Here is a 14,149-nt window from a genome sequence, read left to right as displayed (position 1 = left end):
ACATGGTGCGGACAATGATTGCGGTACTGCATGTTGCGTTAAAGTGCTAAATTAATTTAAGCGAAATTTATAGAGGCAACTAGACAAAGTGTCATTAAATACACACTTAAATGTGTATTTTGGACATTTTCTTTCCAGTAGTCTGAAAGGAGACGTAAGCAAAATATCCCAAAATCTCCACATTGACCAGTGCGTGAAAAAAAAAAAAACAGTTTTTGCCTGCCGTGTCTCGCCTTAATTTAGTTTCAAGCCACAGATTCAACACAAAAGCCAAAATGAAATACACAAAAACGCACACACAACCGAAAGCAAACTCCTGAATGCATAATTGAAACATTTATAGCATGACTTCTGCTACTGCGTTTGCTGCTACTTGCCATCGTCACATCATGATACCTAATGGGGTTAGACGACTTTGTCTGCCTTGCTGCTTACAGTACCTCTTTGAAGCATTCATTCACACTTGCATGTCAGTACACGATACATTCAGCTCACATTAATACATGTTGACAGCACCACCACACATGAAATGCACTAAAACTCTAAAAAAAAAAAAAAAAAACTCAGAACCTCACTTGTCATTCCCATTTAACCCAACTGCCCAAGAAAATACTACACACATCAACCACGACTTAAAGAATGTCATTGATAACACCTCACTTCGGGTTGGCGTGATTTTAGTTTCAGTTTGAACTCCTCCCTCATGGTGCTTGATGAGAACTTTGTCACCTCAAGCACTGATTTAAAATGTTTAAACTGAAAATAAAATGATCTCAGCCCTGTTCAGAATGTAGTCAATGCTTGTCAGGAGTCTGTGGCTTCTTTTTTTACATTTTCTTTTTTGATTGCACAGTACTGCACAGCACAGTCACACTAAAGTATAGAAATAAAAGGGCTGGATATAGGCCATGGCTCTTAGTGAGAATAAGTATAGGTGGAAGGACACTGCATGTGACACACACTCACTCGTAGCCACATTTCTCTCCCCTCCCACTTGTATTGGACTCTCAGCTCTAGTTCTGCAGGCAACGATGTTATCTATAAAAATGACTTTTGGATGTAAATGTGAGTACAGCATTAGCAGTCACAATATGATCAAAGGTCCCTAATATTCTGCAGTAAAAAAAAGAGAGAAAAGAAAAAAAAGTGCACTTGGTTGTGATCAGCACTTTTCAGTATTGTGAACTTGGGTGTCCGTCCCCACCAATTAACGTCATTAGATATGGCTGCTACAACAGCTTTGTATTTTGTTTCTCATCATTCCACACAAACATACACACTATAATTTCTCATGCACATTTGATAATGAAGGCTGCTTGGCATATTGGTCCAAATTTTGCTGCTCCTACTTGGCTGCAACAATAACCATGGATACAGTCGGCATGGTTATAACTTTTCATTTCATTTTGGGTCAATGGTATGGTCCCTCTGACTCATATTAGGCTGCTATAGCATTCCAGATCATTATCATGAGTAGGGAAACTAAATGTACGCAACGAGTTGTACAAGTGGCAATGTAAGACCAATTTCATGTCATTTTTTTTCAAACCTATGTTAGTGAAAAACTAAGACAATACCACACCATGCAGATAAAGTGAAAAGGTATTATTTTCCACCAAATACAAATACATAAATATTGTGTAAATATTACTATATGTTCTTGATGGGCAGGAGAGTTGAGAAATGTTTTTGGTTGTTTTTTTTTTGTTTTTCATGTATTTCATTTTTACAAAATGTCATATTTAATCAGTGTTTGTATTATTGACCTCAGTTACTGCACTTTTTAGTTGCCATGTAAGAAGAAAAAGTATATCTTTCAAATATGTTTAGAAGCTGCTATTGTCAGAACAGTGATCTGAAACAAACTGTTTGATATTCGGTCATTTGACTCCCTGTGTTGCTATTAGCTTTCCTGTCATTAGTTTAGCCCTCTTGACTTTGCATTCAATGTTATCAGTGTCACTATAAACAATATATTCATCTTCCGTCATCCTTAGAAGCCCCAGATCTTACAAAGTAGGGTACACACCAATGCGTTATAAAATACAGTATATTGTCGCATATGTAAGGTCTAGCTAGATTGCAGATTTGTTTTTCTTTTGTTTTGTCCTGATGTTTTGTCTTAGGTTAAAGGTGTACATTTTGGAGAAACCTAGATATGCTGAAGGTGAAGGAAAAGCATAAATGAAGAAACTCCCATTTAAAAAAAAGGCACTCTTGAAAGACTTTGTAACTTTTATGAAATATGAAACTTTGTAAGGACATTTGAAAGGCTACATCATCTTCAAAGATTGCATTTAACACTTTATATGAAAAAATATATAGGCCTGGTTAAAAAAAAACAAAAAAAAACAAAACAAAAAAAAGACTTGTATTATGTTGATATTATTAAATATATGTAATATTAGTACTCCAGATACTGCTGCTTTACATAGAACTGTTACCAGTGGGGAGACTGACCTGCAATCACTACACTATGCCAATGACATGCAGTACTGTGGTTCATCGCCTGCCACTGAGGTCACTGGAAAGCCAATTCCAACCATTTGAATGGACGAATCCAAAAATCTGTCATCGGATCCTTCCCTTCATCCTGTAAACTGAGTCGATATAACCTGTTGTTGCTTCCACATACATTGACTAACTTATCAATATCCTCCTCAACAATTACTCGTACCATCTGGACACCAAAACAGCTGATCATTATTACTATCAGAGAGGCTACAGAATGTGACTGCATGTCAACATGAAAAATTATATTCCTAACAGTGGAGAAGGTACCCATAAGCCATAGCTAAACAAGATATTAACGGAAGAAAATATAAGATTGCGCATTGGATGAGGACGTCACCTCTCTACTGTAGTCTTCACAGGATCCCTTGCTGTACCTCATGCCTGTAATGTTTGCTGCTTCTATATTTTTGGTATTTTAGTGACATTTTTGCGTCTCATAACAATGGTGTAAATAGTAGAACTATTTATTGAGAGTGTTATACTTTTTTAAGTTATATTTAATGTCCATGTAAGTTATTTTTCACATTGTTCTTCTAAACAAAACATCATTGGTTGTGATCGCTGCTGTCACGCATCAGACGTACTTCAAGCCCACAACCATGAACGGAATCTCATTGGTCATTAAGTGTAGATGGACACTGCTTTTATCCAATGAGTATTCGCCACATTTAAAATGTTACTGAGTGCAGTGTATCTTTTCTTTTCCCTCTAAAACCAGAATGTAAAGTTTTTGTTTTATGTTTTTTCTTTTTTTTTTCTCTGCTTTTTTTTTTTTTATGCACACATTAGCCATACTTATGAGAAGTTCTGAAAGGAGAACCAAGTATATAACAGTCAAGTCAAGTGCATAAATTCATAATATCGCAAACAAGGTCTTCAGGGCCAGTGTAAGGCACAAGGAATATATGTACACAGCCAGCTGAGGGTAGGAGAAAATGGGCAAGTGGCAAAGGGAGGAATCAAAAATGAAGGGAAAGAAGGACGTGAGGTCAAAAGGCAGCCGATGGTGCCCCAGATACAGGGCTCTTGGAGGTGGGGGGGGAGTAGAGGGTGGGCAGGGACAGAGGTAGGGATGGGTGGGCTGCTTTTCCTGGCCTGTCCAGCTATTTGTCCAGGTGTGAAAATGTGTACTCACAGAGGCTGCCCCTGGGCCAGGGGTGGCCAGTGCTGACTGGCAACAAGCCGAGGCCAATGAGTCAGAATTTCTCCTAGGGGTGGCAGCCGTCCCTCTCTGGGACTCACCCCCCCACCCCCTCTCCTACCTCCACCTCCCCACTCCTCAACACACTGCCTCATCTGTCACTGTCAGGTATGCCTGCGCAGGGCGGCCAGGGTCAAGCTGGCCCTGTGAAAATGAGAGAGGATGTTTGCCCAGCTTACAGAGCCTTTTGAAGTTAGGCTGAAGGAACACGGTTCTTCTCACCTAGAGCCTATGCTTATCACATAATATGATTTGGATAGCAGTCGTTTTTGACAGGCTTTGATACCTCTCCACATTTTCCACCAACAGTCGCTCCTTTGTTTCTAATTTAACACCTGGCTGTTGTATCGTTCATCTAAAAATGGCAGAAACTTTGTAGTGTGTAACTGCAAAGCGGGGGAGTGAGAAGTGTAAGAAAGAGTGTCTGAAGCCCTAATGTTTTTTTGCTGATAAATACTGATGTGCCATCTTGTTGTAAGACATTTTCTTTGTGTATTGTAACACATGAAGTACCTCTCACAGGCCTCTGGTTATAGAATGGTCCACTTATGTCTGTTTCCTAATCCCTCAATAAATAAAAAAGGTGAATTGTCCTTTTTTTCTAAGTGGGAAGTACAAAAAAAGTGTATTTACATATTATGTGGATATCTAGTGGTATTACTGCGATGTTTCGTACCTGATTGCTCAACAAATATATTTTAAGATGTAAATAATAATATTATATGATGATTGTATTTGCAAACCATGTACTAACTGTTTGGGAGTAGCTCTTGGATTGATTTTTATCATAACTATTATACAAAGAGATGAACCGTGAATATGTTGTGCATTGTGTCAAAGTATCACCTGCAAAGACAGAAAAAAAAAAAAAAGACCTGTGATGCTTTACCACACCACTCGCTGTCAGCATTTATTTGTTCATAAAGGCTTAGTACAAGCACTGTTGTCAGGTGTCTAAACCATGAATTTATCCATTGAGTCATAAATTATTTATTTGTTGTCAAGATGAATAAAATCATAATGGTCATTTCTTGGTCTTAGGAGTCTGTTGAAATTGATCCTTATAATCAAGCTTGACTGTTTTTTTGTTACGCATTGAGAAGTTAATTTCAAATTGTATCTGCGTTGAGTGGCACCAACCAACAGCTTTCATTTCTCCTCACTCCATACTGTATATTGTCAAGTCTTATCCCTATGCCTTTGTGTTTGCTGAGAATTTCACCAACACTGTAAAGGTAGCCATCAGACTCCGTTGCCCCTCCCTCCCTCTCTTCCTTCCTCCCTCTGATGGCCTCCTCTCTCCTTGGTTCTTACACAGTATGCACTTTTTCAGGCACATATACAACAGATTGGACTTTTATGTTTCAGTCGATGTTTCTCTCTGTTTTCACAGTTGCAATTATATATATTTTTGGTGCTCTGGTACATGGCAAAACATGTCTGATGTGTACTATATTTTCATAAGGAAGAATCATACAGATGAGTATCATGTTCATTTTGCTGTCATTTATTGTGTAGAAATAAAACACTGGTTAAAGTGAACATAACCTGGAGGAGTGTGGTCAGATTCTTCTTCTTCTTTCCATTATTGGTGTGTTTGGGTTAATTTTGGAGCTGCTGTATACTGTATTTTAACTCTTGTGTGCCTATGAAGAGTATGTTTCTATTGGAAGTCATTGGGGTACCAAAGATCCATGGTGAGCCTTTCAAAAATAATGATAAAAAAAAAGGAGGGCTGAGGTGGTTATAAAAGAGGAACTCATTCTTTAAGCCTCCATTGATACATTGGCATGGAAATGTGAGTGCTGTTCCTGGCACACCAATGACGTTAATGGCCTAATTTGTGAGAATGAACATCAAGCTACTGATTTTTAAAGTGCAGTTAATGTTGCATGACTGGAAAGAAACTGGATCTGAGCTTAAAGGAATAGTTTGTTGAGGGAGATGGAAAAAGAAAATGCTTCCCAGCAGCTCACATGCAGAGAGGCATAGCCACCTTTAGTTAATGATATAAATTAGAGTAATTCATAGGGGATAGCTGTCTGTTAGTTCAGTGAATGATTTCCTCCCTTCTCAGCTCAATGTAAATATTTTTAAGCTGGATCGTGTTGTAAATTGGGTAAAAAAAAAAAAAAAAACCCTGGGAAATAAAACGCATTGCGCTGCAATTTGCATTTAAAAATATGATGATTACAGCCATTTTCATCTGTGCCTCATTTTGCCATCATGCTAATTAATTCTGATCCAAATATTGCTGTGATATTGTGCAACTTCACTGTAGTGGTTTGCACCCCAGGGGCTTCTCTCCAGGGAGGTCTGTGTCAGTCCAGACAGGACACATGAGGCATGTGCACCACATCATCTGATCAAAACCATGTAAGATTGAATGTGGCCATTTAACAAGACAGATTATTGATGTCAACACCACATTGTACTCAATGCTGTCATATGTCAGTCTTGATGGCCTGAGCTGCTTAGACCAACCTATGTTGGTTTCACTTCATCACTTGGGCACAGTCAGATTATATATAAAAACTAGTAAACGTTAAGTCTGAACTAAAGTTGTATGGGAAATAAATTAATTAACAATTAAAACTGAATGCATATGATGAAAACATGTCATGTTGCAATATCATCAAATCACATCACAAATTTTGGTTAAAGAAAAAAACGAGAACGTGTGCCACAGTTCATTGATTTTGAAGTCATGAACACAATTGGTTTTGGATGTGGGTGTTCCAACATGTGTTAACAGTTGAGGTAACAACATCCCGTTCTTAGGTTTCTTCTGATATGACGTAAACGTACCACAAGACGAGCACTCAGGATTAAACAAGGAAGTGTAGGAGTATCACGTATACCAAAGTATCACAAGGGTTATTAACTCACACGTTGTGACAATTATTCAATCGGATATTTTAAGACGTGCAATGGCAGAGTAAGTGTTATGTTGAAATGCAACTCACTTAACTCACTTTTTGGTCTAGATTGAGTTATTTTGGCTACAGTGGATTGCATTAGAATTGATACAAACTGAAAAAAGTATGTATTTGTGAAGTTAAGTATTTTTTTAATTACAACTAATCAGTGTGATGGCACACCAGGAAAATAACTACCAGGTGGAAAGTAACCAATAATATTCATGAAAACCGGGAAGGCTACACAGAAAATCATCTGTAAAACACAGAGAAAACATCTGCAGATGTGGTAAACAATTTTGGAATGAACTATGTTTGTGAGGGGAATTTAAATTGTTTTGGCACTCCCGATTAAAATAGTTTAAAATAAATGATCCACAGATGTTCAAGAAAGTATGATTTAAAAAAACTGAAAAAAAAAAACCCAAAATTAAATTACGTAAATTGCAATGTAATCATTCCATCCTTATACTGAAATAAAAGTCTTCTGATTTTATATACATTTTTAATATTTCACATTCTTCAGAAAAAGACAATCAAAGCCACATAATAATACAGATGTCCATTTTTTTTACAATTTAAAATGTACAATATAATAATTTATTATTACAATTCATATAACATGAGATGAAAATATTGAAAAAAAAGGCATTGTTTCTCTTCATAAAAACAATCCATGGCTTTGAGGATATGACACAGACCTGAAAAATAAGAGGATTAAAAAGGGCCGCAGATGATCTTTACAATCACCAATTCTTCACAATTCAGCGTACAGTACCTCACATGGTTACAGTCCAGGCCAGGCTACAGGCCACCCTAAAATGGTCCTCAAGATTATTATTCCATTATCCTGCCTGTCACATAGATACGGGCAAAAATATCAAATTCTTCCACAAAAGAGGAACTTTTCAAAGATGCATTCACAGCACCACATCGTGAGTGTAATGCATCCGACCCCTCTTATCTGTGTATAACAGATCTATTTTTAATTTGCACAGCTTGCCAAATGATGACTACTGTCACATCCCACTGACAAGTCATTAGTTAACAAAAATGATTAAATCCAGTTATAGAATCTGATTTATTTTTCCCAGTATCAATATTGTTGATGGGTTTAGTCATACACCCCACAATCCCTTCATAAAGCATACATTTAAAAGACTTCAGTGTGGCAAAAGCATTGTTTTTATTGGTTTTGGGTGCATTAATCTATCAATTTCTAGTCTGGGAAATAAACATCCTTAAATTTCCTTGATATATTTTCAATAGTATTTATTTTGGGTATTGTAGTAATAAAAAAAAATGGAGGCAACAAAGATCTCCACACTAGAATCAGCACTTGATTAAAAGTCTATGAATGAGTATGATGTCTGAATGCTGCCCACTCTGTCTTTGCATAATTTCAACAGGCTGTCAGTGACCTGTTTGTCAATTCTGTTACCACACAAAGCCTTGCTATTTCAATTGAATCTATCAAATGTTATACAAGACTAACTACATAGATTCTCACTTACTGATTTTAAATTCATGAAGAAAAAAAATCAAATCGATTTATCTTTTTTTTAATTAACGTGAACTTGAAAACAAGTAAGTGATCTTCAAATGGCTTTAACACATCTCAGTTTCTCCTTTCAAATGAAGGTAGTAAAGGCAAATAAGTTATGCTATTGGTTTTTCCTTTTTTTCTCTCTTTTAAGCGTCCCAGGTAAGCTTCAAAGCACCGAAAAGGAACTACAATATTACATTCAAAGTACTTAAGCCAACCAGTTTTTCTCTTGGCTGAATGATATTTTACATGTTCACACTGCAGTTTCTCATTGATATGTGCAATCACTGGCATTTTGCATTTGAGAAATAATAGTTCGCTCCGGATCTTTTTTTCTTCTTCTTTTTTTTCTTCTTCTTCTTAAATCTTCTGTCTTATAATAAAAGTAGGCCACACAAAAATACGTTTTTCGGTAGCTTTAACACAATGTCCAGTGAATTCTGAGGTTTTTTTTTAGGCTCTCCTGGTTTTCAAAATGCACCAGTCACTTGAGAGACACCTGCTGCAGAGTGGAGTGACGAAGTACATCAATCAATCGATGTCATTTTGCAAGGGAATAAAATAAAAGATGATCTGCTCATCTGCAAACTCCTGTCTCATCGGAGTTTGGTGTTGCTGTATGTGTTGCGCTGTACAGAAATGAGCTTCTCCATGCAGGTGGTGCGACTTTCGTGTAAAGAGCCGTGCCAGGTTTTGCTGGGAGGTCGGCCCTCTTCACTCAGCAGGCAGTAGACGTACGCCATGGTGTCGGTGCGGCTCTGGATGTGGGTGCTGCGCAGCAGAGACCGGCAGTAGTGGCTGATTTTTTCCACCCTGCGAAGTATCAGGTTGGCTTTTCTTTGGAAGGAGAAAACAAAAGCAAAATATCAACATCACTGCAAAAAAATATAATTTAATTAATCCCATCACCAGTCCATTTCCTTAAGTTCAAACAGAAATAGAAAGTTAGGGGATGCAGATGCAGAAACTGATTAAAGGCTCTTCCTTCAGTGCATAAATAAAAGTTCAAATTTGGGGTGCAAGAACAAAGGAATAGAGAAAAATTATTTTAGCAATTTTGGTGACAATGGACACAAACAGAATTCCTGTGCAATCAGAAAAAGGCTAGGAGCAGAATGAGTCATTCAGTGGTTTCGGTAAGACACACACACACACGCCACACACACACACAAAATCACCCATGTGATTCTAGACGCAGCACAACCCAAAAATTAGACAATGGATGGCACATGTTAGCACTGCTGTTGTACGGTTTTAGGGATTTAAGGAAGTTCTTGTACTGTAGCAGCTGTGAATCCCAATATTGGTAGAAAAAATAACCCATTAATCTGGCATACACAAATACTGCCATAACTATTGGATGCAACTGTGTTATCCATAATAGAGATTTAAATACTCACTTGTCATGACACTCATCAAATCATAAAAAGTTGTTTTTGTTTTACAGTTCTCATAACAACACCACACAGACCCAGACGAGGCACCTTAAAATTCACAGCATGACCTTTTCTACAAAAACATAACCTCAGATGTGCTACTAGTACTCCACCCATCTGACTGTCAGCAGGTTAAAGTGTTGCCACATACATTTAAATAATAAAAAAAGACAGGCAAAGCATAGACAAATGCTGCAATTTCATTTGCACCTCCTCTTTGTGTGTGTGCACAGAAATACAACTTTGAATGTTTGCAGAATTCAAAGAATTGTAAATATGTCTCTGCCAGTCTGGCATTTTAAACTCTCAGGTCGTGATTCTCTTGAGCACAACACCAAAGGGAGGTTATCTGGAGTTGGTAAAACTAAGGATTTTGTCTCCAGGAGCCGAGTCTGGAGCTGCTCTTTATGACATGAAGGAGCCATATGTCAGGTCAACTCGAGTTGGGAAAGATGCCTCAGTACACACACACACACACACACACAAACACACATCTTCCATACTTTCCCAAAACAGAAAATACACCTACAGTATAACTATTCAAGGTGGTTAAGCTCATATGGACACTGAAATGAGGAAAACACACGCAGAGAAGGGCAAAATTCCATTTGTTTTGAAAAGCAGTGTCTGCTGAGCATCAACATCTGTCTTTAGTTAAGCAAGGAGTACAGACATCCTTTTCACTTATTTGCCGAAAAAAAAAGGGAGGAGGGTGACGGGGGTGGGGGGGTGGAGGGGGCATTTTCTCATTTCCCTTAAATTCTTACGTCTGAAACAACAGAATACCAAACACATAATCAAGGGAGGCTTGCAAGCACGTCAGCTACAGACAAATCAAACAAATGTCATTAAATGTTAAATGTGATTCGAGGTGACAAAGAAAAAGAGGAAAGAAAAAAAGAGGAGGACGACTTAAAAAATATTGTTTCTGCGTAACCCTCCAGGCTGCAACTACAACAAGAAAGTGATTTAGGCAACTGAATCCTTAGTAATTGATTACAACACAAACACAGCTTCAAGGGAAGGGAAGGGGAGCCCACAACTGAAAACATCAAATCAGGGCAGACTGATGTGTGGGAATAGAAAAAGTGCACTGAAGTACAAGATAATAGTTGTGTTTACAGTATAGGTAAAAACAAAACAAAACAAAAACACATCATAGCACGTACAGAGAACAATACAATTATGAAAGGGGCTAGTGTTCAGTTGAAACAATGCTGGTGGATATTTGGGGGCTCCTGGGATTCTCAGCTGCTGGAGGAGTGCTGACTGTGCTTACGTTTCACTTGGCCATTCTGTTACCTTTTAAAAAGGCACCACCAATAGAGCCTGCTTGTAAATTACCCCAACGAGGCTCAACCCTGCCAACTTCAGGCAGTAAATAATCCGTGCTCGCTCATCCAAAAGCCACCCCCACCTCTCGCAACTGCCCACACACAAACACATACACAAAAACAACATTTCGACCACCCCAATCCCCATATTAAGTCCCAGTGGCCAACCCCGTGCCTCCCACCCCCCTTCACCAATCAGAGAGAGGCATAATCTTCCTACGGACGAAAGTTATTCCACGATTATTACATTATTTATGGCTTGAAAAGGACTGCTTCCAGGCAGTGGGGGTGGACAAACCAAAACATTGGGCTCTAATTGGATAAACCAAAACATGGACCAACCAAAGCAGTTGTCAGGCTTGTCAAACTTGCATACACGTTTTTTTTTTGTTCTATACTGAAAGTATTGTTTATCCCCCTCCTTTGCAGTTAATACGCTTTCCATTGTCTCCATAGAGTTGTAATGTCTGCCTACACAAAAGTCTCTCTATGAAGCCGTAACTGTTAAAGGGGGTCAGGGGTGAGGGGATGTCGGGGTGGCATGATGTGGACACGGAGGAACTTTTTTTTTTATGAGAGAGAAGAGGAAATGGAGTTGGAAGTTGAGTTAGTGTTAGCTGACTATCAAATTTAGTGTTTGGCTTGGCAGTCAAACACTGTTTTAGCATCGCCATGGTAACGCGAGGAGCGACTGCAACCTCAGAGTTTTCACGGTCACCTTGCCCATTTGCTTTCCAGTCGAAGCACTTTGGAGACGGGTGGGGGTGAGAGGAATGGGGCAATTGTGCAACGGCGCTCCTGCTTTAAGGGGGTCCAGACAATGCCATGAGAAACGGCTTAATAGTCAGAATCTGGCAGCACCAGTTCAGACTTCTTCGGCTTTTGTTATGTAAGAAACCTCAGGATGACTGTAATTGATCCTCAACAACACGTCATCAAACACGACAAGGAGGCACGTACATAAATAGTGGAAGACTGGGGAAAATAAGGATGTTTCCAAACAAGTAAACTGGTACACAAATCCTGCACAAAAGTGGAAAACATTTGAAGCATTTTCTCAGCTTGCATGAGAAGACTGCTTCCGAATCTTCTTACCTGGGGCCCAGCTCATCCTCGCTGCGCCACACAAAGTCTCCAAATTTCTCATAGTGGGAGTTGTAGTGGTGCTGGACTCTGTATAGCAGTGGAGGAGGGATTTCCATCAGTGTGTTGTAGGCCATCTGCTGCTCCTTGCCACTGGTGTAGCCATTGTATAGGTTGTACACCTTGTCTGCTATTTCTGTGATAGAAATATAGAGGAGAGGGAGAAATAAACAAGAGTGAGGAAAGCAGTTATATATATTATTTTTGATATATTTATTGGCCCTACATCTTAGTATGGGTGTTGAACTTGCAGACAACACAACATCCTGATTTTAAGTCCGTAATGTAGGTCAAACTCATAATACACTGGACCCCACACTTTCCATAATGCAACTTGATAGTCTGACATCAGACCCTCCCAGCTGGCAAGCACCCAGTGATTAGTAAATTGAATTTGACATGTGAAAATGGTGGACTGCACCTTTACATTTTACAGCTTGTTTTAACAACCACAATATATGATCATGCATGTGCACACTGAGTGGTTCAAAATTACGATCAAGGACAACCACATGTGAAGCCTGACCTTACTCTTATAACATTTTTACCAAATGAGATGAGATAACCCCCAACACCAACTGATAATGGGTGAATTTTGAATTTAAGATCAACATTTATTATTTGGATGTGACATGTGGAAATGAAGAATTAAAAAAAAAGAAAGGGTGTAACCACCTACTTTGAACATATAGCTACCAATTACTTTATTACAATGAAAGATGCTGAACTACAACAAAGAAGAAATTTTATTTTATTTGATGATGTGGATGCTTTCACATAGTCACTATTTACACCTTAAGTTATTGCAATTATGTGAAAAGTAAGACAACACTTTGTTTAGTGTTTAATTTTGCCACAGACAGATTCAATGCACAGGTGCAAATGGAGAAAATATTTCTTATAAGTTGAAGAAGGTGGAGTTGCTAAAAGAAAAAGGACAGAGTACCTTCTGCTCGGCTGTCATCCACCATTGGACAGGATGTTCGTACTGAGACAAAGCTTGACTCAGAGTGACCTCCTCGGCTATCCACTGCATTCAGAGTGAACCTGAAGACGACAGAAAATCAACAGAAGATAAAATGTATTATTTCTGACCAACATGGCAAAAGTGCGTGGGAAATAGTCAGAAAAAGCTTGAAAGCTATTACCAGTGTACCGTTGAACAAGACACTTAGAGCTCCAACTAGTTACAACCACTTGCAGAAGCCAAACATAATGAATTCCTCACTGCATCAACCAGTAGAGCACACAAAAACAAGTCAACTTGCTTGACTGAGTGAAATAGAGGGAAAAAAAGAAGGTCACAAAGCTTTAACAAGATGGTAGACAGAGGACAAAGAGAAGGCACTGTAAGAAATAAAAAAGACCTGTTCTGCATCAGTGAACATGTGAATACCACAGTCAATAAAAAGACATTAAACAAGAAGTCAGAACATGCCATGATGTTATCACAGTGAGAAAAAGATAAATGCTTCCTGTGCTATCTAAACTAGCTACCATCTATTAAACTGTGAGACTGAAAAAAAGTCAATAAATAAGCAAACATTGATATAGCTAAACTCCACTGATACAGCCTGTCAAGTGTCTGGGAGTTTGCAACATTTCCCTTGGCAACAGCATGTTGACGCACACATGTTGAGGTACAAAATTTTAGCTTTTAAGGATAAACAAGCTTGAGGAGATAAAGAGAAGAGATGATCACACTTTGACAGGAAATGTCTTTTGAATAAGGATCCAGGGGCTGAGGGATTTAATTATATCTGAAAATGAACACAGCCAGTAGCACAGTAGAGAGGAGTAAAGGGGCATCTGACTTGACTCCAAGAACTTTATGAGGACAAAGTTCCCCTCTCTGAAAATGTCAAACATCAGAATTTTTTTGGTTCCATGACAGACTTCAGGACCACTCTGGACCCCGATAAGATACCACAGCCAACAGTTCAAGACACTGCAATCGGAGATAAGACACAATGAGGAAATGTAACGCACAGCTCGGAATAGAAAACGAATGACCTTTACATGTCCTTTTGAAAATGCCAATCTGTGTAGCCTACTTC

General features: G+C 38.6%; 1 protein-coding gene across 2 annotated transcripts in view; it reads right to left on the bottom strand.

The window, feature by feature from the left end:
- Positions 1–8,775: 8,775 nt before the first annotated feature.
- astn2 (astrotactin 2) overlaps positions 8,776–14,149 on the bottom strand; it is a gene marked incomplete at both ends in the record, with an annotated part of 239,834 nt that continues 234,460 nt past the window's right edge. For both annotated transcript variants that reach the window (XM_083983273.1, XM_083983274.1), the window contains 3 exons: positions 8,776–9,016; positions 12,045–12,228; positions 13,039–13,139. In XM_083983273.1, the coding sequence (XP_083839399.1) occupies positions 8,776–9,016; positions 12,045–12,228; positions 13,039–13,139 (526 nt within the window). The remainder of the gene's footprint in view (positions 9,017–12,044; positions 12,229–13,038; positions 13,140–14,149) is intronic.

This window comes from Trachurus trachurus (assembly GCF_905171665.1).
Source record: "Trachurus trachurus genome assembly, chromosome: 12".
Taxonomy (NCBI): Eukaryota; Metazoa; Chordata; class Actinopteri; order Carangiformes; family Carangidae; genus Trachurus; species Trachurus trachurus.
The sequence above is the reverse complement of the archived record's forward strand: the minus strand, read 5'-3'. Positions and strand labels throughout refer to the sequence as shown.